Here is a 23,651-nt window from a genome sequence, read left to right as displayed (position 1 = left end):
TGAGGACATTTGGGGTCATTTGAGGAAGGGAAAGGCACTGCTGGATGACAGCAGGGGCAAAAGCTCTTTCCATCTCTTTTTCTGACTATAGGTGATAATAGTACTCTAGTGCCTGTACGAGTGTGTCTGCATGAGAGAGCAGGATAGGCCAGGGCTGTAAGAACACAGGACTGTGTCTCTGTCCCAGCTGCTTAGAGTTTGATATATTGATTGTGCATCTTATCCCTGCTCTGTTCACTATAAATTCAACTGAGACACACACTTTCGTCATAGAATTTGAAAAAAAAAAAAAAAAAAAAAAAAGGAAAAAAAAGCATCTGCATTCATGCAGGTAGAGTAATCAACAATATTTGTTGTTGGGGTCACCCGTTCACACTTGATGTTCTGGTGCAAGAACAAGATCAGAGTTGAGGACCATTAGGGAGATTTAGAGGCCTGCTACTGCTAATAAGATGGCTCTTTGTGTCTTGTCCACTGTTAACAGGACACATTTTTTGGTCCTTTTGTTTTTTTCTTTTTTTTCATTGGCGTGAACCTTGTGCTGGGTTCTGCTCCCACACCCTCATGTCACCCAGTGGCTAGTGTGCTGGTTTTGTCCCCTCGTCTACAGCTGTTCCTGTCCTTCCTCCTTCTCTTCCTTGTGATGTTTTTTTTAATAAAAAAAAAAAAAAGAAAAAAAAACACGGGTAAAGGCATCACCATCTGTCAGCCAGCTGGCATCCTGTATATAATCTACCAGGAAAAAAAAAAAAAAAGAATAAACATGAAAATTATATTACACAAAAACCAGACGGAAACGACCTCCAAATCCTGCATAGGCTGCTGCTGAAACGACAGATCATTTTACTGTTTTAATTAACAGAGTAAAAAAGGATGGTATAAAAAAGTGGTGAGGAAATAAACGGAGATGTATTTCCACTGCTGGAAAAATGTAATATGAAATCTCCCTGCTTACTGCAGCGTAGTGGATAAACACATCAACATTTTAGATTTGTAAAATATATTGCACTTTTGGACTAAAAGCCATCTCCCGTTAACATTCAATTTGGCTAGATTCATGAGACATTTTATATGAAAAGTAAACAATGAAGCAATTTTTAAAAAAAAAAAAAAAAAAAAAGGTCTACTTGAATTTGTTGCCCTCAGCACTACTATTCATTCTAGTCGTATTGCTTATTTCCACTTGGATACAGTGCTGTTCATCTTCATTGTGCTATATTTATGTTTTTCTTCTGTTTCTGCATGTCTTATGCAAAGATTGAGCTTTTCACTCAGTGAAATAAAAAGATACTGAACGACTGTAGGCCTGCTTTCAGTGTTTTTGAATGGTGCGTACTTTCTACCTTTTTCACCAAACACCTCCAAGCTGTTTATACATGTTCGTGGGTGTTCATGCATGATGGTCAGTTGATGTGCCGGGAACAGGTTGATTGAGAGTGAACAGTGTGGAGAGGCAACAGTCGGGGCTGGAAACACATATCACAGGTGTGCACTGCATATGTGGTCATATGATGCCTATAAGGCAGATTAGGCCCCAAACAGATGAAGCACTGCTTAATGGCAGCTTTTATTAAGTTCACAAAGCGTGGAGGGAGGGGGGTGAACAGAAGAAAAGCAGGTGGCTGGGCCTGTGCACTCTTAGATGAAGACAGATATTGTACAGTGGTGTCTGAAGAGGGTAGCCACTGTAGAAGGATTTATGGAGATTTGCTCACACTGGACTCACCGCCCGCCTGTTCCCGAATCCTGCAGTAATAGCCAGAGAGGAGGAGCTGGAAACACTCAGAGAGAAAAATGTGCAAGCTACAGAGGGTGATCGCATAAGATGAAACTGTAATAATTTCTGTCTCTCCTTTTATAAAAAGTAAAAAGATGTGCAAAAATAAAGAAAAATTGAACATTATTCATACATGATCAGTGAGGAAACACTGGAAAATGTTGGTATAGATAAAAGAATAAAAATGCAAAGATTATAGCTTTAAGATATACCGAGAGGTGACTATTATAAGCATGTAACATGCATTATAAAACCCCATTTCTGTAATACACAAAAAATGATAAAAAATACATGCATGAGGAAAACTATAAAATTAGCAAAAGCATATATTCACATTGTATTCACAAGTATTAAGACTTGATGATGTCCACTGTAAGGATAAATTAGATAAACTGCATTCGTTACATTCAACAGTAGATGTGCAGGTTCAGGTATATCCATTATTACACTTCCATGTGATAGAGAACTATAAACATGAAGCCAGAAGAAAAAGGCGATATGTAATTATGTTTGTTCTTATAATCACTATATTGTACAGATATGTGGGGATACGAGTGTCAGATGTGCAGACAAATGGACAGCTCCAGATCAGTATGTTAATTGGGGCACAGAGGCACTAAATGAGTCTGTTTGAATGTACAGTATGTGCTGTACAGTATGAAGGAGTGCTCTGTGTTAGCCTGAGACAGTGATACTGAAATACTGTTCAGTATAATCCACATCTCTGCAGAAATTGCCTCCCGGCACTAGTTTGTTAAGCTGCGTGACAAACATGATCTTACCAGTTTTTGTAAGAGAAATTGTTCCTGAAGCAAAAATGATTTATCTAATATATCCCTCAGTGGACGGAGCTGCAGTTTTTCAGACCTGACTAGCAAATGTGAATTTAATAAAAAGAAACCTACAGTGAAATATCTAGAAGAAGCCATAATCTAGTTTTTGATACAAACATTTGATCACATAACTCTCGTACAGTGTGTGAAATGAGTCACGCAGTGTATTATCACCTGACCTCAGTCTCAATCAGCTCTACAGAGCATTTTAGCTGCTTTAAACGCACTGCTTTGTTTCGCTGCTATTTTACTGTTTTGGTTCACTCGTTCACTCGCACTGTCATAGTGTTGTAAGTGGTTGCAGCAGGCAGCTGGTTTCAGCAAAAAAATCCGATAAACCCACAGCACCAAACGACAACGTTTAGCTGCTAAATGCGTGAGAGTATAAAGTAGCTAGGTGCAAAGTGGCAGATAGCTCCCTCAGGAGTTGGTAGAGACCAAAACCAGAGCAAAAAGAGTGAATAAAGCTCTTACATTCATCAGGCTAGAATAATCAATTCAAAATGATTGTCACTGTGTCTCTGTTGGTGATGGCTGCCTTTTTAAGCAAGTGTGATTAGCGTAAACTTCCTTGTGATATGAAAGTTTTCATCTGTATTTTTATAAAACTGAAACCTGTTGGGGTTTTCTGTGCTACTCTTGCCAATTAGTAACATCTAGAAAAACAGACAAACACAGAAACAGGTTAGCAGTTTTAAGAAAAACCACTAAACGCCTCTAACATAAAATCCTCTAATCTCTATGGATATATAAAGTAGACAAAAGATAAATTTTTGACTTGTAAATGCAGTTTATGTCAACATTAAACTTCTAACTGGCTACTTGAATCTTCCATAAGCTGTGATAAAGCTTTGCAGTTCTAAATGCCTCTTTTCAGCCAAAGTCCATTGTGATTAAAAACTAGGTACTGTATTGTCAGTTCATAGTATTTTTCACTGTCACACAACTTCTACATTTGTCTCTGGTTTGAATAACACTAATTTTCAGGTTCTCGGATGGGGAGGAGGTTTGCATATTATTGGGTTACATGTTCATTTAAACAAACAGAAGACACACTGCATAAAAGCAAAACATCTCATTTTATAGTGTATGCATTACACACAAACAGCTGCATGTTCACTCACGTGCTCTGTACCAACAGCTGTTGTGTCCAATTCACACAGGCTCTACCTACATGCTGCCACAAGTCCTTCTAACAATATCAAACCAAATACACACAATAATTACAAACAAGGGCACAAATACCAAAGCAGCACTGCCATCATGCAAAAAACACATCTGGCAACAAGTGATCAGGACCACTTATGTTATCTGCATTACAGCCATTTAAGGCAGCTGCTCAAACTAAGGAACAGGACATCTGCACACACAAAATCTAATGCAACAAACTGTATATAATATTGCTTAAGCATAACAAAGAAAATTAAGTAAATAAATATATTAAACACAATGAGAAGAAAGGTACAGGTGCAATCTCCTGAGTTGCTCTTTCGCAGTGAGGCCTCAACTTGGGCTTCAGATGTAATTATTCCATTAGATGAAATTTTCAGCAAATGCATGATTAATGCTAGCAACAACACCAGAATCAGCGCTAATGTCACCATGGACTATCCAGTTTTGGTAAATTGGTAGTATCGCCCTCTTTAGCCTTCTCTTTAAACCCAATATTAGTAAGATCATCAGTTCTGATGATGTTAAAAATCAAACAGACTAGTTTCATACTTCCTCTGAAAACTGCAGGTATGCTAATCACACTAAAGTCAGTTCAAGTTAAACCAGCAAGTCAAGCTTTTACTGTTTTACCATTTTTATTTGTAATTAGCATGTAGTTTGTTTTGTTTTAAAACTGATCACTAAACCGATTATGATTATTAGATATTTGGAACTCCCCAAACATCGCACTGCCTTGACTCGATGATGATGGCATACTGGTAATCGCATAATAATAATAAATATATAAAACAGGCTGAATTACACAGTAAAACAAAGGTGATATGTTTTTATAACTAAACCCTGAAGCTGCCCACAAACTCAATACCAAAAAAATGAGGCTGTGGCCACAAGTAAAAAGGCAATTTGCATAAAATGAAAAACCTGCCTTGTATCATATCTTTGTCATCACAGTAGTTTGCTGTTCATAAGCATCCCCACAGGTATACAGTATATCATGAATCGTGTATATGAAATGGCTGCACTTCATTTTACTGCTTCATTGGACCATTTATAGTTCACATTTTTGGATGAGATGTTTCCCTTGTCTCTTTCAGCACTGTGCCCCAGTTAGACCTCTCTTTAAATCCAGTGCCCTTTGCAATAGATGTTCATTTATCTATTTTTGCATGTGTATGGGCTTATTTTGGGAAGACCACAGTCACACGGCAGAAAAGGGGGCTGTGTGAAAAGAGCTGCTTTGCCATTGGTAGCAGCTGTTGCTGCTGAGACACCTCTGAGGAAATGGAGAATTGGACACACACTCATCCAATTTACCATTAACAAGACCTTATTGGATGCAGGGCCATAGGAACATGCGGCTTTGCCTTATGTGGCTCTGTTTAGATATGCTGCTGTTCCTCTTGAATGTGGGGTCTGTGATAGTCTTAGCATCTGTGATTAAGGATCACAGTGTGATGTACGCAGCAATTTCAAGACTGTTATCGTATTCTCAGCTTCAGGCCGGGTGTCCTGTACTGGTACATATGATACTGTACCAAAAAGAGCAATGTTTTAGGGATTTGTATTCTCCAACAACCTTGAAAATGTTGAATTTGGGAATAAAACTTGAGAAAATGTATAAAAACTAAAGAAACTAAAGAAACTAGAACTAAACTTAATTTTAGTTTCCTCGTTTCCTCGTTCGAATTTCCTCGTCTGCAGAAGAACCATTATTAAAAGTGTCCATAGGAAAGTCAGACTTGTAACTGTCTTTCAAACATCAAACACTTGAAGCTGACCTATGAAGATCTGCAAAAACCAGAGATTTCCGTCTGTTTTATATTTTCCACATTTAAACCCCAACCACACCAAGAGAACTAGGTGGTTGTTAAGCTTTTCAACATAGCAACCACTGGTTGACTTCATTTTCCTCCATGATTTCATGCATTAACAAATATATAATTATATTTTACAGATCCTGCCCTGTGTAAAGCACAGATCTACTTCTGCAAATATTCAGCAGGTTTAAATCAGATATTTTTTGTGCACCATGTGCATGTTTTGTTTCTGGTCTGCTAACTTTAACATTTTTTCCATAAACACACCTCACATTCTCCAGAGGGTGGTATATCAACACATTTTTCTGTTAAGGCATGAAGATAACAACGTATTTTTTTCTCACAGTTTTGGCGGAACATTCAGTTAGTGAAAACAAACAACAGTGGTGTGGTTATTAACTGCAAAAACCTGAAAAACTGGATCCAATCCATGCCAGTTTACCCAGATAAGAGGTTAAGCAAGTCCTCCGGAATCTGCTGATCAGATCGTCATTGTAATGAACCAAATCATTTTCTTTTCTTTAAAAGTGCCTCATTCCTGCCCGTGTTTCCTCTCTGCAGGCAGGTCAGAGTTTCTTAGAGGGCAAGCATTCAGGGACTTGCTCAGGGGCACTTCAGGTAAAATGGCTGCACAGCTCAAAGCAGCTAATGAGAAACATGAAATTCAGTAAGAACTAATATAAATTTCTGATCTCATAAATTCAAAGGTGTTGTAGGTTAGTTAAGGCTCCAGCTTTTCTTGACAGACACTTTAAGTTATGAGTTTGTTCTTTAGATGAAGTTTATTGAAATACACTATTACAGCAAACTTGAATAAAAGTCCTCAAGATGAGACACTTGCTGGATTTGAAATTTTTATGTTTTTGACATATATCATTTCTAAAAGAAAAGTCAGTGTGTCCATTTCTTTCATTAAAAGTCGCCACCACTGACAGATTTATTGATGGTTTACTGGGCTAAGCTCCTGTGTTTCTATGAGTTCTGTTTTAAGTGAACACAATTTCATAAAGGGGAGTGGGGGGTGGGGGAAATTACATGGGAGATGTTATTTGGTAAACACGCAGTTGTCATCTTACAAACACAAACAGAATCCAGTGGAAAGATTAGCAATGAGGTCCTTTAAACAGCTTGTGAAAAATAAGCCTCCTGTCAACCCTGTTATATAAATGTTTACTAAGAAATACCAAACATTGTGTTCTATTTGTTTTACTTTGCCTCAAGTTTGCCCATTGCCATAGATTAGTCATTCCCAGAGTTAAACACGACTTTGCCAGCAGAACAAACAACTAGTAGCAGACAGCAACCAGAAACAAGTGCATAAAACGGTTGATCCAGGCTGGCTCGTAGCCACATAGCCATTACCCTTTGAGTAGTCTGCTTCAGAATTGGACCTGAGGGCTCCAGAGTGGAGAGGGAGTGTTTCATCACTTTAGAAAAAATATCCAAAAAAAAAAAAAAAAAAGAGAGCTTGGAGCGAAAAAAAAAGAAAAAAAAGGAAAAGGCCCGCCACTGTCTCAGAAGCCAGAATAATTCTCATTCCACTTCAATTGCCACAGCACAGCACCACTAACTGGCAAGGGCCTGCTGCTGCTGCTTTCTTGGCAAACAGAGTAGTTCTTAAGTGCTAAGCTGTAAATTTGCTTAATTTGACGTGAGTCCGAGGGGAACGGGATCGTTTTCTTTCAGGGAAAAAGCCTGGTATATTGGCTGACAATAAGCTGGAATGGTCCTACATGGTATTTCTGTTCTGCGATGACGGCTGGAACGCACAACGGATAGTGTTTGACAGAGCTGTAAAACTGTTTGAGTCTGGCACCAGCACTGTATGACTCATTCTTATGTTAATACTGTGAAAGCCTTTCAACAGTAATTTCTGTGGGAGAAAGTGATGATTTTCTTCTGAAGCGGCTCAAAATGGTTTGTCTGTTTGTACATACAAGACAGTTAGTGTTTACTGGCTGTGTGTACACACACACACACACACAGAAATATTAACGTGTTTTTGTTATTCTGAGCCACCATGTATGTGTCCCTTTATATGAAGAAAGTTTGGTCACAGAATTGAGGATGTGCCCACTCATGTCTGATTTTCCAAAAGGAGCAGCCACAGGTCAAATTAAAAAAAAAAAAAAAAAAAAAATCACAGCATGTGGCAGCGATGTAGAAAAACACATTTATGCATGTCAACAGGCCACTGCTAAAGTAATCTCTGCCTCATCAGAGAACAGAACAGTTCCTGAAATAAAGCTAGAAATGTTTGATTGGAAAGAAATAACAATTGCTATTTTGTACTGATTACAATTTTTATCTTGTCACTTATGGTCTTCAAGCTAAAATCACCCTCACTTCCTAACTACGAATCAGAGTATCAATAAATTAATTATCTAATGTAGTCTACTATATGAATTTACTAAAAATTTGCTGGATTGTCCTTATTAAATTTCCTTTTTTTCAATAACACCAAAGCATTTATACTATTGTGTTTGACTTTTCCTCATTGACAAATTTACTAAGAAAGTGTCAAATCTCAGGCTTTGTTTATACCTAATATTTTTGCAAAGATTTTATTCTGCATCAGTTTTGCATTTTAGAGAGACAACCTTTAACAACTGACATCCTAACTGTACAGATAGTAAACAATTGTTAATCTAGTTAGTTGTGGTTAATCCCTGATGTACAATAATCCCCCAACTGGAAGACTTTCCTATGAAATAAGCTTTACATTATTTTTTTGTTTCTTTATTTTTCTGTGAAAATTAAGAAAACATATTAGTGTTATTTCTCCCACGTGGATGTATAAGAGTGAAGGTAAACATGAAAGGTTGAGCAGAAATGGGGTGTTTAAAAGAAATTGGGACAGTCTCTTTTTAAGAGTCCAAAAAATACTCAGCAGGTTGCAGTAGGTTAAAGTTTGGGAACTAATATAATTTGGTTGCAAGAGCAGTTGCAATATATTTAATCACAGTCAGCTTTTTTGAAGCTTCTTCAATATGCCCAACCCCCTCCAATAAACATCATGAGGGCCTTTAAAAAGACTGGTTTCAGTATCACAGCTGTGACCTTCATAAAACAGAGTGGGGCAACAGGTGGGCATCATGTGTGCGCTAATCTTCCACATTATGGTTGTTGATAACAGACACTGCACAGCCCCGCTCAGTTAAAACTCAGTAATTTAATATGGAATACATCAGCAATGTGATATTTGTAGCATGGAAGAAGCAAAGGTTGGGAAGATTCTGCTGGTGCTAATAATAGAAATCGGCCATCATTCACTATGGGTTTCTGTTACCAAAAGAATTCTGTGAGTACCGCAGACCCTCCAAAACAAGACATTGGGTGTCCACTGAGGGATTTTGGGATTTTTTTTTTTTCTCTCGCTCTCCTCCTCGCTAAGGGCATGCAAATGTGGATTGTATTTCGCTGTGAGAATCCATGCCAGTTTTGGAGGACAAGGTCAGTGAATGTGCAGCCGTCCCCATTTTACTAGTCTACTTTACCCCATCCATTCTCACAGGTGGATTACAGTGGGTGAAAATTTGGCTTTCTGGCAACTGGGACATCTCCGGAGAAGTGGTTACTGTTATACTGCTATATAAGGTATATAAGCTCATTTCGCTTGTTATGGTTCTAGTTTCTGAAAATTAAAAGCTGTCATTATAAATCTACAAAACAGATAAAAATAAATACACTTAGTGTGGCCACAAACTAAAATTGACATTTTATATCCAATATTTATTCTTTTTAATAATTTAGTATTACATAGTTTTCATTTCCTTTGCAAATACTCTTGTGAAACATTCAAAAGGTTCATAGAGCAGTAAACTCTTAATTGGCAAACTTCAAGTTACTATTAAGTTGTTCTGCTTACATTGCTCATCTTGAGGGGCAGTGAGGGCAAAGTAAATAGTAATTTATTTTTATTATATATTATTAATATATATATTTTTTTTACATACTGTGACTGTAGATGTGGAAGTATAGTTTGGTCAGCTGAATGGGTATACCACTTCAGTCCAGTCAGAAAATATCTCAAGTGCATGGGGACTGGCCAGAAAATACAAGATGTTGCCTCCTAATGACTGGTAATCCTCTAAATTATACATCTAGCACCAGGATCATCAGACCAAATGACTATTTGTCATTACCATTGGCAGCCTAAGTAGTAGCATGGTAGTAGAAGTGTGGTAGAAAAGTGTGGTTTTTCTACACATTCAAAAGAGTGTGTAGGTCTACTGTCATTACAAAAGGCTATGAAGACTGTGTTTGGTTCTCCATCCTCTTTATTTTCTTCTCCCTTCCCCATTCCTCCCACCCCTCTCCTGCCCCCTAGCATGCTTCAGGTGTTGCACAGCCAGGCCCTGTGATTAGTCTAATTTGAACAAACACTGGCGAGCTGCGCACCTGTTGCCCCTGTGCTGCCTGCAGCCGCGGTCCCTCAGCAGGCTGACAGGCCTTCTCTCGGATAATCCAATCTCCTCACAAAGGTGTTGGTGCTCTCTACCAACACAGGACAAGGGCATTCATTTTTTCGACTTCTTGTCTTCCTTCATGTTCTCATGGCCAACATAATCCTGATGACTCATTATTGGACCATTCATAAATACCACCAGCCTTTTTTTTTTTTTTAATTACAGCCTACCACTGGCCTTCCTTTACCTGCAAATAAGGTGAATAAAGCTTTCCCTCAGGTTCATAAGAGGCCCCATAGTCTTCAATATGACAGCTTTCTAGTATCCACATACTCCATTTGGATTTGAAACAATGCCAAGAGAAAATCAAGTGACACAGGGCACACAGAGTGGGAGGGAGGGAATGTGATCCCACTTGATTGTTGAGAGTTTATATAGCGAGTGATGACAAAGTGCTTTATGACTTTGCAGTATTCGCTGGGCTCTGCGATTGAAGCCTTATACAGGCAAAGCCAACTAGTGACCTTGGCTTGTCAAATGTTCTCATTTTCACCAGGAAGGAGCTCAGGGGCTGCTCAGAGCTGGTAAGCTGCTTTTAGAAAGACAGACATGGAGAGCTTTCCGAGGTAACCCATGCTTCCTTACTTTCACTGTTGAAAACACCATTGACAAAAAACACCAGCCAGAGAAAGGCCTCGGTCATTGAGTTATAAACCTATGAAAAAACCTAAAAAAATCACAATACATCATCTGGATACCATCATACAAAAACAGCCAATCCATTAAAAAGATGTTAAGATATTTCAGGAACTAGATGTCGATGTAAAACCACAGTTGTCAGGATTCATCCTCTCTAGAACATGAGTGTCTGTACAAAACTGTAAAGCAATCCACTATCAAGGTGGTTCACTGACCATCTGGACAGTCATACCTCTAAGATGGCTAAAAACTGTGCAGTCTCCAGTCTCAAGAGAAACAACATTACTCTTTGTTATGGTAAAGAAACCGGTCCCACAGGCAGGTCACACATCAAGCATTACATCAGGCTGTCCCCAGCTGAATGCTTTAGGCCTCTTATCTCACAGGGAAGAGGAAAGAGAAGCATTTGATCTTCAGGCCTCTTCTTTCCGTTTCCTGTCCAAACCTTTTCTATGCAAATTTTTATTGGGTTAACAGGACACATCTCGTTGGACAAGATGTCTGGAGGCCATGATGGGTGGAGCTTGATGCTCCATGACCTGGACCTGGGGTGCTAAGATGTAAATTACCCCAAATCAGCACGATGAGGAAACAAAAGTTGGTCCAGGATCAACATTCAAGGGCTCAGGGAAGGGTTTTAAATGAGTAGAGATGATGTGTGTTGGTGCAGACAGAAGCATGGTAGCCCTCTGACCAGCTGCTATGGGCTAACAATCCTTGCATTGATCTGAGGAGACACTCAGCCTTCTAACCTGCTGAGTGCTCAGTTCCAGTGAACAATGGAGTTCAGAGCGCGTCAATACACTATCTTATTGAGTGCTCTCTGTTTAGCAGCAAGATTGATGAGGTTAAGGCTCCTAACCGGGAAGCCAAATGGTGTCAAACCCAAGGTGTTGCTTTGGACAAACAATCCCTCACTGACCTACTGCTCTGAGAGGCGCTGGTTACCAGCTAGTACACAAGCTCGACACAGGAAGAGTGCATGATGTTTCTGGAACAGTAAGCAAACTGCAGTGGATGTAGTTAAGAGTCTTAAAATGTAGATGAGAATATGAGGGTAGGATACAGACTGCTTTCCGGACAGGAATGCAAATCCCCCAAGACACTAAATGATGTACAAGTGGATTTATTACAGCAGGTCCCTATAAATCTAAGGTTGGCCTGAACTCCAGGGAGAGGTTAATGGATTACAAAGGGATGTGGTATCGAACCTCAGAGAAGTTTATACACCTCATCAATATGTGAAACACTATCGATCATTTAGACCTTGATAAATTAAATTCATACAGTTGACAATATTCAGAATGCTTCATATGAGGAAAAAGTGCCTTTATCAGTCCGGTTTTGTTTAGGATGAAGGTGACACTTTGTACTGGTAAGACCATATAAAAATGACCTATTAAGAAAAACTGTGGCAGTATGTGATGTGAATTCTACTATCAATGCTGGGAACCTCATGGACTTATCAGTAATCCAACCTGTGTAAGACGCACCCCACCACATTTGCTCAAATTTAAGGCTGAGATTCTTAGGATTGTTTCTCAATATGAACTGGGCAACAAAACAGATATCTTCATAAACTTTGTTACAAAACTAAACAAATCCAAGTTTCAGGTTTAGTTCTAGAGACAAGCATTTAGACACCTGGTCAGTCAGTCCAACACTTTGGTCCAACAAATTCTGTTTCCAGGTCTCAGGGAGTTGCAAAAGTCCTATAAAGCTCTAAAGGGATCTGCACAAAATCTTATAATATTCTAGAGGCTGGAGGCTATGTTAGCCATTATGAGTATACTGTATAGCTAAACTAAATAATTTAACTACACAGGACAACATGTATGCTATTTAGCATATTTGAACAGCAGAGGCTACTTAACAATGTAAAGCTGAGATGTACTAAGACTCTAAAGAGGACAAACCTGTCGTTTAGGTGATGACATGGCTGTTTCTGATGCTTACTAAGGTTAAACCTCTCAAACAAAGCAATCACTAATTTTGCATCATTTTTTAAGCAATTCTGTGTTTTGGTCTGAGCATTAGAGTCTAGTCAGGCTAATAGCATGAAAATGCTATTGCAAATTCTAGTGCTATTAATTCATTAGGAAATCTTCAAAACTTTAATGACACTGTTCTTTCGTGATGCACCCAGATGATCCACTATGGTGACAGAAAACCAAGAACAATTGGAGTTTACCTTCAGTCTCCACAATTAATACACTAGCTTTTTTTTTCTTCTATCTGCCTGATTGTTTTCTGCACTGTTGGATGAAGAAAGCATTTTTAAAGAATTGTCTACAATATACAGCTGCTTCTGAAAATATCCAGATTGATTCATGTTTGCATTTTATTAAAATCTGCAATAACTACGCTCAACAACCTACAATAACTGTGAAACATCATGAGTGTGGAATTTTCTACAAATTGATTGAAAGTCAAAAACTGAAATCACTATTCAGTTACTTTAATACCTATTCACTTACCTCAATTTAGTACTTGCTGGAAGCCCAGTAATTGGTAGTGATTATAAGCTTTGAGTCTAAATCTCTACAGGTTTTGTACATCAGGAATTGGGGAGTTCACCCGAGTCTTCCGGGCAGATTCTCTCAGCTTTAGTCAGACTAAATGGAAAAAATCGGAACTGCTGTCTGCTAGTGTCTAGATGGATGTTCTGTTGGGTTAGTCTAGACTTTGGCTGGACCACTGAAGGACAGAAACTTCACTCAAGTGTTGTCTTAGCTGTATGTTTGGGCCACAGCTTTGCTGAAAGTTGAATGTAGTCCCAGTCTCAGGATGCCTCTGTGTATTTGGTTGTGGCCATCCTTCCCTCAGGTTTATTGGATTTTTGATTTCTGTGCAGACATGCAGTATGAACTGTGGGACTGTAAACACAGCAGTGTGCCTTTTTGAATTATGTCCAAGGTCCAATCTTCCACAAGTGGACTCCAGTCAAGGTGCAGACATATCAAAAGGATCATTAAAACAAACATGATGCACCTGATCACAATTTGGAGTGCCATTGCAATGTGTCTACTTTGGAAATGAAACATTTCAATTTTTATTTTTTATGAATTTGGAAAGAACCTAAAAACTATCATAATGGCTTATTGAGAACTGCCTGATGGGTAAAAATGGCATTTTAAAAAAGTGTGCCAAAAAGCAAAGCCATTTTGTGATGCCATTGTATCATTTTTTTAATCTATAATGCATTCAAAATGGAACAGAAAATCCTACTGAGAAGGCAGTTGTCCCTGCTACAGAAACAATTATTGATGATCCACCTACACAAATAAACAAAAAAACATTTAATGTATAACTGTGTCACTTACTCATATCCAGAGAGAAAGCTGAAAAAAAAGTTGAAAGTCCCTGCCATCATTTCTGTAAATCCAGGATGAGGTATATTTACACATACAGTATATACAAAATGACTGTAGAATTCTCATCAATACTTGCTGTTACAGATACATCACAGCTGGATAAAAAGAGATGATACACAACCTAGAAAGCTCCAAACCACAAAGATTAGAGCTGAATTCTTTAACCTGAAAACAGATTTTGAAACTACAGGATCTGGCTCAAATGATATTCAATACAGTACCCTGTATTTTGTAACCAGTTATTGTAAAAATGTAAGAGATTTTTTTGAGATAAAACAAATTTATTACAGTTATGTACACTTCTTTCTGAAATTCAGACATTGATCAGCAGGTTACAGAGAGGACCAAACACTGGTACTACAGTGCAAAAAAGCACAAATTACACCTCTTCATTCTGAACTTGTTTTAACCAGTTACTCGTTTAGACAAATTCCTTTCAACTAAATAAAAAACAGAATTTACAGCATACTGCAGTACTGTTGTCTCATTACTCAAAAGTTTTTAAATGTGATCCACATAACTAAAAATCTGTTGATTAGGTGTTACACAGAAAATTTCAGCCCCCCTCTACCTTTCTTTGTTCCTATGAAGGCCGTGTGATGGAGGTGGAAATGGCACCAGAGCTGATATCCCTTCTTCTCACTCATGGACTCTTCTTGTTAGCTGGAGACAGAGTGAGTAATTCAATAAGTCAAGTATTCATTTATTACTTTCCTTTTCAATCACGGGGTATTTTTTTTTTTTTACTTCCCCCATCCACCTCCACACTGAGAAAAAAAAAAAAAAAAAGTGATACAACTTCTGCAACTTCCATCTGTGGCAGCCCTCGTCGTCTTACTGCAGCTTAATTACAAAATATTGGCGCCGTTTTCTGTAAAGATTACTCACTGTAGGAGGCCCTACATAATTTAGACCGGAGGGTTTGTCACAGAAAATAATACAATACAACTGGGCTTTCTGTATTAGATTTCCGCTTTTAGCCTGCTTGACATTTCAAGCTGCATGAACTAATACATCTGTTATTTGTTGATCATTTGATTATTAACATACTTCACAAACCAAATCAGCTGCCCTGCTGGAGACACAGATACAGCTCAGCAGACAGTCTGGGTTTTCTCGCCTGCCATGCACAAACACGCTCACAAAGATGCACAATTCAGCCCTCAGTGAAAAGGAAAGTGGGGGAAAACATTTATCTTCCCTCCTTTGAGCATATGAGTACTCTGACACCGGCATGGAACAAAGCCCGTCATCACATTCTAATCTCAAATTTCAGGGCTTTTATTTCACCCAAATGCCACCCTGCTGGCCTTGTGAATTATTGACAGACTGACACCAATGCGAAAGGACACATAAAAGAGGTTAAAAGCTCCAGCCCTGGAAGAACTTGTCCTCTCCTATTGCCATCAACAGGGAGACAAACTGTGCTAATGCTTCTCTGGAAGCTCACGGTAACTTTGAGACTGAAGTAACAACATATGACTCCTGACCCACAGCTGCACTATATAGATATTCTGATATCCTAGATTTTCTGCACAGCACTGCCTCTTTGGTCTGTATAAGAGCCTTAGTACAATTACAAGGACACCAAGGCAAAGCTGTGAATTATCTGATCAAATCATGAAAATTAAAAGAAGAAAGTTACACATGGCTAGTTCTGCATACAGCCTTTTAAGTCATTCTGATTTGACTATTGCTTGTCATTTCTCATTTCAAAGAAATGCCACAACATGGCACTTGGCTCGTCATGCAGTCATTTAGTTTGCATGATGAAAAGCAAATTGAAGTAAGCTGTGTGTCAACTAGACACTCCAATATTTGTCAGTTTTGCATTTCCACACACCCATGCCTACTCCTCATTTTGCTCAAGATTAAGATGTTACAGAAACAAGTGGATACAGACAGCAAAGATGGATTTAAAACAACAACAAAAAAACCCAAGATAAATGTGGGTAGAGAGGACCACAATGAAACAAAACCGTTAACAGAGATGAGAAGTGCTGTTTGGACAGTGTTTTGTGCTTTCTGTCTAATCCACCTCACTCTCATTGCTCGCACCCTCGGGCCGCCTCAGTTTGTCCACCTGTTCATTGATCTGTCCATCCCCACCTCGCCGATCCTCTGTCTGTGTGCTTAGATCCTCCTCCTCCTCTACATGACTGACATCATCCTCGTCTTCCTCATTTTTCTCTTCCTCGCCCTGCACCTCCATGCGAACCTGGTCCTTAAGGTCCAGTGGCAGTGTTGCACCAAGGCCCACAGTGCCTGAATCCATGTTCATACCATGAACTCCAACGGGTCCTCCCAGTGCATCCGGAGGGCTGTGGTGTCCATCTTTGACAGGGGAGGAGATGGCAGACTCATTACTCACAGGGGAAATGTCGCTGCTGCTGTTGGTGTGGTTAATGGCTGGCGAGTTGGATGCTGAAGGCGGCTTCAGCGGAATCTGCCATGAGGGGATCTTTGGAATAGTAGGAGTCGAGGGGAATTGTTTCCTGTGGGGTGGGGGTAGAGATATCAAGGAAGAGGAAGAAAATGAAGGCTGATCACAACCTCATTAAAAAACTCACTATGATCAAAATGTGTGAAAACAGCTTTGCCACAATCTAATCAGCAATAACTGGGAATACTACAACCACAAAACTATATATAGCTTCGTAAGTCAGTTGTTAAGAACAGATCCTTAACGCTAGTTTATATTTTAGCATGCCGCCATATTACTCTCATAATTATAGCAAAGAAAATGTTCTTCCTCTAAAGAGCCAGATGTTCATCACACCTGGTAAAGACATTCTGAAAATTTTTTAATTACATCCACTGCAGCTTTTAAGATCAAAAAGACAATGTTCTAACGTAACGGGATCATCACTTCTTGCTGGTTAAAAAAAAGTTTGGAGATAATTTGGGTCATTTGAACAGGAAGGGAACAAGTTTGGAGACAGACGGGAATACAGGGAGCTTATTTTATGATTCAAGCCTTTGCCTGAAAACTAAATGTGAGAGTGAAGATGAAGTCAAGAAAGTAAATGACAAAGGAATTATTACTGATTAGACTGTACAAGGGAAGTAGAACATGCACAACTAGACAGTTCTGAGGCAATTTTCATCCTCGCCGATTTTCTGATGTACACTCTTACTTCAGGCTTCATTATAGACACTGATACATAATCATGCATGCTAATGGGAATGACTGAGCTGGGCTGTGCCTGACTAGATCAAGGAACAAAGGTGTGTGAGGGCAGGTAGAGAAATATACAGTGAGACTTTCAAAAACAGTAACACAAAATAAAATAAACCTTGTGGTAATGTGTAAGTAAATTAAATAAAATTATTAATGTTTGATATGGAAAGTGCTTGATTTGTCAGTTCCCATAAATAATTTCTCTTGTTGAGTTCTTCCCTTCGTTTTTCGTTTTGCACTCAAAGTCACCAAAAGTTGCACAAGAGTAATTATGCATGTGTGGTTATCTTGCTTACCAATAAAAGCATTAAAACACACAAGACCAGCTGATGCATGCAGTATGCTAATTGGTTGAGCAAAGTTGTGAAGTAAAAGAAATGGTGCAATCAGTATTATAACCTCTAGTGCCTGTGAGATTATCCATATTTGAGATTAATGATTACGCTTTAAGTGTGCTATTCAGAAGAGTGATGTGGCATTATGTGTTCTTTTATTTTATTTATCCATACACAAACACAAACTTTCAGAACATCTACAACAGTTCTATACTGTAGAAGTGAGTATGCAAAAATTACTGTGTGTGGTTGTTTTGCAGTTACTTTTGGTATATGGTCTCTGCAACCTAAACATAGGTACTTGTACAGGTACAAAGAAGAAAGAAAAAAAAAAACGTCTGAGCTTAAGGTCAAATTACTGGTTTTTGCTAGAGCATTCTAACAAGCTTTGTGCATAGATGGGAGTTTAACATGTTGAGGGCTGGGACTCAGTTTGCCAAAGTTATAAAGTTTGTGTCAGCTGAAGACTATCCCTCAACCACACAAGGGTTGCCACTTTAATACTACCTTGTGATGACAACTAAGCACTGATACTCCCAAAAAATAAGGAAGTGTTCACTGAGTAAACATTTGTCAAATTACAAATAGGTAGGAGTTAACAGAAATGTTTGCTTAAAGCACATATCAAGCTGGTGTGGCTTTATTGCTGTTTAACACTGTCAAGTGGATTGACTACATGAACTTAAAAGAGCACAAAACAGTTTCATATGCCCTTTACCAAAGACACACACAATTTTTTTCATTTTTCACCTGCACTGCTTCAGGTCTGGACTTTGTTACCTGCTGAGCAGTAAGCCCTTCAAAGAGGTGATCTCAGCCTTCAGCTCTCCAATTGTTTGGTTGTCCAGGATGCGATTGGTTGATGTGGATGCCTATAGAAAAAACAAGTGAGAGAAACACACAATGACTGTCACAGTCACAGACACACACAAACACAATTCAGGTCACATGCAGGGATGCAGGGTTGCAGCACAAAGCCAATACAGGTCTTTCAACAACTCCTCTATGTTTAGTCAACAATATGAAATATTAAAAAAACCCTTTGTTTAAAAAAAAAAAAAAAAAAAAAAAAAAGGTCATAGGCTACAAGGTAAACAAATATGGTAAATGCAAATGCTAAAAGCCTTGTGTTTCTGTGTGGTCAGGTCATCCATCACCATAACAATCTCAACTGCCTATTGCTGGTGATGACACGAAGAAGGTCAAACAATCCCACTACAGGAACCTTTATGGTCTTGACTGCTCTGAAAGTCCAGTTAGTGTGAATCAGGCTGTTTTTACATAATTTTCCATACTATCTGGAAAAGATTAGGTCAGTGTTCAGTGTTTTGGATAATGACTATCTTGAACAATGGTTACATTCATAAAGGCAGACCACAGCTAAGCAGTTTGTTTTGTTCTATTTGTCTTTATCAAAGGCGTTTGTTATCACACACACTGGTGCAGGATGAATTGCTACAGGGTAGAATGGCAAAAAATTTGAATGGCAAATTTCTGCTGAAAATCAGTCACTGCAGCACTTTTTTTTTTTTTTTAGAGACAGGCAGGAGTTTGACAGAGGGAGTTATAAAATGTTAGTTTTGATAAAAGCCTTGAGACAAAATATCACACAGCAACAGTCAAATGCAGTCATAAAACCTAACTGTAACTGCTGCAATGTCTTGTAAATTGTAGGTCAGTGCAAAATAATGAAAACAACTCAAATGGAAAAGGCCTTGTAGGTCCAATAAAGATAAATCTCAGATAATTCTGAGGTCACAAGATGATTAACCTGACATGGAGGAAAAAGGAAACACACGTCTGCTTCACAGAATACTGTTTAGTTTTCTTGGACTGTTGTACTTGTGGATTTTTTTCTGAAATTTTGGTTCATGACTCTCTATTCAGATGAAACAAACACTGTTGAACTCATCATAGGAAGGAAAAAAAAAAAAATCAACCTGCAATGAGGCGTAATGAGTACACATTGGTCGGTGATATAGCCAAAATGTTTGGGAACCAATGATGTAGATAATTGCTCCCCATTCTTAGTCTATTCCTGAATAAAAAGCACAAACATATTCAAGAGCAGGTGGAGAGAGTGATGAGAGCAGAGGGAGGAGAGGAAGACAACTAGGGAAAAAGTGGGATAAAAGGAAAGTAAAAACTGTAATTAAGACTCTCCTGACTCACCAGAGGAAGCTTGTTAGAAAGCGTGGACCCCCTATCGAGGGGAGAGGGATAACTTGGACTCTTTCGCTTGTAATTAAATTTAAGAGAAATTAATTGAATCACATCTGAAAGGGATCAGACTCATTTACAGTGGAAAGAGGGAGGCAGTGGAAGAGAAGTGAAGGGAGACAGAGAAAGAGAAGAGGAGGGGAAGGATTTTTTTTTTTGGCTCTTATCGGCTCCTAAACCTTGCTGATAAGAAGCCGTGTTTTAGAGGTGGTGGTTTGGAGGCCTGATGAAGACACTCTTATTACAGCCATCACCTCATTAGAACCATCTTAATCCCTCGCCTCCCCAAGGCACCCGTATAATAAGGCAAGATTCTGCTTCTCTCTCATTTTACACAGAAAAAAAATTAATTGCTATACAGGCTGAGCTCAAAGATGTGCAAGGCACAAAATCAGCTTAAGAAAAAGGCAGATTTTTTTCAAGTAACTAAAATGTTTTATATAATATATCACTTACCATAACAAAAAAAAGCTTTGGTGCAGAATTGTTAACCACTAGCTACATACATAATGTGCATTATCTACAGAGCAGCACTATATAATATCTCACATCAAGGCTTGTCACACAACACTACCTCTGACATATGTCTTATTAAGTCTGAAGAAACCTAATTAAATGTTGGGCCAGGACTGAATTTCAGCTTTGAGATATATTATGTCAGTGTTTATACACACACACATTGTGTATGAATCTTGTGTTAAGTGCACTTGGTACTTGGATAGATGCTGAGTGGTGGGGTATCAGTGACTGGAGATATTGAAAGTACACCACTGACTTTAAAAGCCCCACCTGACATGCTGACACATAGCCAATACACCACATGTATGTAGGTTGCTAGATGCTGATCAAAATATTTAACAACGATCCAGCAGCTTTGATTTTTTTTTTTAAAAAAAGCACTATTTCAAAGATATTAACAGGTCCAACTAAATTACAATGCCAAATTTGATTTTTGTATTACTATTCTCAATATTATTTTAGCAGTACTATAATAAATATTTCTGTTTAGCTGTTGTACTTGTGCTACCTGTACTGGTATAAAATGTTTTTTCTTCTATAAATCTATAAAAACGTGAGTACCCAAGTGTTTTTCTATAGCATTATTTTTTAAGTGCATTATTCTTTGTATATTACCTGTATCCATTTATTCAATATTAATATTGAGTAAATTTAAATAAATCAGCAAATGAATATTAACAAAAAACATCACTGTTTTTCAGACTTACCACATATTACATTTTCTTTACATGTATGGTCTTGTGCATGCATCCAGATGTTTAACTCTGCGAATCTATTTTTGTGCTATTTTGTGCTCAAGAGGCCTTTTTTAGCTACATACAGTACATGCTCTATCTCATTATGCACTCCTATGTTTATGTCAACAGCCTTGTGATATCAATGATTTTAACCACCTGTCCCATCAACTACAGATGATACTAAGATGAATTATGGTTAAATCCTAAAGAAGGCAATATGCGTCAAAATGGATCATTTAGTAATAAAACGATTCTGAGCAACAAATCTCTCCTCTTCTTTCCTTAGATGTGTGATTTCTACCACGATTCCTGGTATACAGGTGTAGGGCTCTGAGGGGGCATCAACAGTGGACAACATAATTCTGCACTTTGCATATTTTCCATACTACAAAAAAACCCATGCATTACAAAACCAACAAACAAAGGAACAACCCAAGCAAGACCAAAATAACACTGAGAACACAGCCTATGAGAGACATCCACTACGCCTGTCTCTATGTGTTTTTAACAGTGTAAATACTGTGCGTAGTAAAGATTTCCTCTAACTGGTTTTAAAAGCCTTGTAACTTATATGTCTCGGGCGCGTGCCTGGTATGATAGGGGTTGGCCTCTATATGATGGTTAACTAAGTGCTTCAGAAAAAAACAAACAAACAAAAAAAAAAAAAACGATATATATATATATATATATACACATACATACACACACATACATATACACACATAACATTACAAGGAAAAAAAAAGTCTTTCTCTAGCGGCACCCAAGGACGGCAAAGCATCTGGCTAAATGAAGATAAATGCCCGTGGACCATTAGCATCAAGATAAGATCTTTAACAAGCCTTGTTTAAGAGTGTCTGAAGACAAATTAATTCACAGTTACTCTGCCGGCAGACAGTGTGTTTTCGTGTAACACATGTATATTTATGATGGAATTAGTTTCAAAAGAAAGTCCCCAGAGGAGTGTTTTTGAGTGGAAACACTGGTACAGCGCAATTGATTTTACTCTATTTATGCACTTTCCCACTGGCAGTTTATCTCGTGCATGCAAGGGGGCGGTTTCTAATTTTCTATGTAGTATCCACTAATAAAGAGAACGATCAGTGAGTTGAGACAGCAGGGCAAACACAGTTAACAGGCAGATTTGTAATGATAATGGAGCAGAAATAGACTTAGCTGTTTAACATCAGGGATGCATCATCCAGAGGCAAATTTATCCTCGACACCAGGGGTAGCATGCATAGATACAGCCTGTCAGTATTGATAACTCAGAAAACTGCAAAAAAGAGAGAAGCTGTGTCCATTGCTTTGAGATCTGGATTTGTGCAGCATCAGCGTGTGCACTGTGTGGACACATTATCAGTCTGTCTAAACTCACTTCCATAATAAGGTCCACAGTTTAGGAACAGTAAACGCACTCCACAGTTGAGTGGTTTCCAAACTACGAGAAATGTTTACTTAGTAGCTGAGGAAACAAAAGGCTCCATGTGTTTCGGGTTAAAGTCACATTTCTGTGTTGAAAGGTATAATTGCTAAGTGTGGCACACTTTGAGCGACATGGCGAGGCAACCCCGAAAGCCACAAACGGTGAATGATAAGTCGCTTGGCCAGCTCCAACATGTGTTTCTCATCAAACATCCTGGACCTGAAAACAATTTCCCAATTTCCCCCATGGCCTGAGACAACAGAGAGCCTTGTGCCGACTTGCAGGGGAAAATTTAAGATCAACACTTCAGCTATAAAGCAGAGTTTATGATTTGTTTAATGGATGTTTTGATGTGAAATATACTTTTTATACACTACTGCTGTCCAACTAGGCACTCATAGCAAATGAAGTAGACACTTTTTAATCCAATCTGTGATTTGGATATGATGAAAGAAAAGAAATAACATCCCTTAGACCTTTATGCTATGGAGGGAACTCATCATTTAAAGTGGGATGAAAGTCTGCCTGAAAAACAAAACCTCTTAGAAAGTTCTGTTTCAGACAAGCGTGGGGTCAGATAATCGCTCCTATACACTCATGCTTGCCGATTTGGGACATCACTGCTGTCTACACCACTTAGAGTTCGTGGGGCTGAGAAATTGAAACAGACCAAACGAGTCCTCAGTTTCTTGATGAACCTCATCCAGGGAAGAGATTCATATTTTCTTCCTGACTTGTGCCGAAGCAGATGTGTCCGCATATGTTTTCCGGCAATATCCAGATGCTATAGTGAAACACCCATGTGCTTAACAAGCTGTGGACATAAAACATTGTCTAAGACTGTCTCTTCCAAGGCACTTTTTTAGAGCCCAGAGATCATAAAGCAATTTATGAGCAGTGTTATAAAAAACCAAGCAACATTTTATTCCTGCACATAAGTTTTTAGAACAATCACTCAGTCCGATTCACCTAAACACTTAAAATTCTGAGTAGATTATGAACACTGTCTATAAAAATCAAAGCAAGAGGAATGACAATATGGTTAAAGATTATGGTCCCATGATGAGATGCATCATACTTTTTGCAGCTTGTGTTCTGATGATATACAGTACAATAATGCTGTCTGTCTTAGATAGTTATGACTCAGGGCA

At 38.5% G+C, this 23,651-nt stretch overlaps 1 protein-coding gene across 2 annotated transcripts in view; it reads right to left on the bottom strand.

Annotated features, from left to right (window-relative positions):
* Positions 1-13,418: 13,418 nt before the first annotated feature.
* Positions 13,419-23,651, bottom strand: part of pex14 (peroxisomal biogenesis factor 14) — a 43,810-nt gene continuing 33,577 nt past the window's right edge. The window contains exons 8-10 of one of the 2 annotated variants that reach the window (XM_026332101.2): positions 18,379-18,470; positions 16,126-16,577; positions 13,419-14,745 (exon numbers count right to left, since the gene is read on the bottom strand). In XM_026332101.2, coding sequence (XP_026187886.1) covers positions 14,726-14,745; positions 16,126-16,577; positions 18,379-18,470 — 564 coding nt within the window. In that variant the 3' untranslated portion in view covers positions 13,419-14,725. Of the gene's footprint in view, positions 14,746-16,120; positions 16,578-18,378; positions 18,471-23,651 lie in introns of both variants that reach the window. The other variant, XM_026332100.2, reaches the window with a different exon arrangement.

This window comes from Mastacembelus armatus, chromosome 7 (assembly GCF_900324485.2).
Source record: "Mastacembelus armatus chromosome 7, fMasArm1.2, whole genome shotgun sequence".
NCBI classification, from domain to species: Eukaryota; Metazoa; Chordata; class Actinopteri; order Synbranchiformes; family Mastacembelidae; genus Mastacembelus; species Mastacembelus armatus.
Note: the sequence above shows the minus strand (reverse complement) of the source record. Positions and strands in the feature narration are given on the sequence as shown.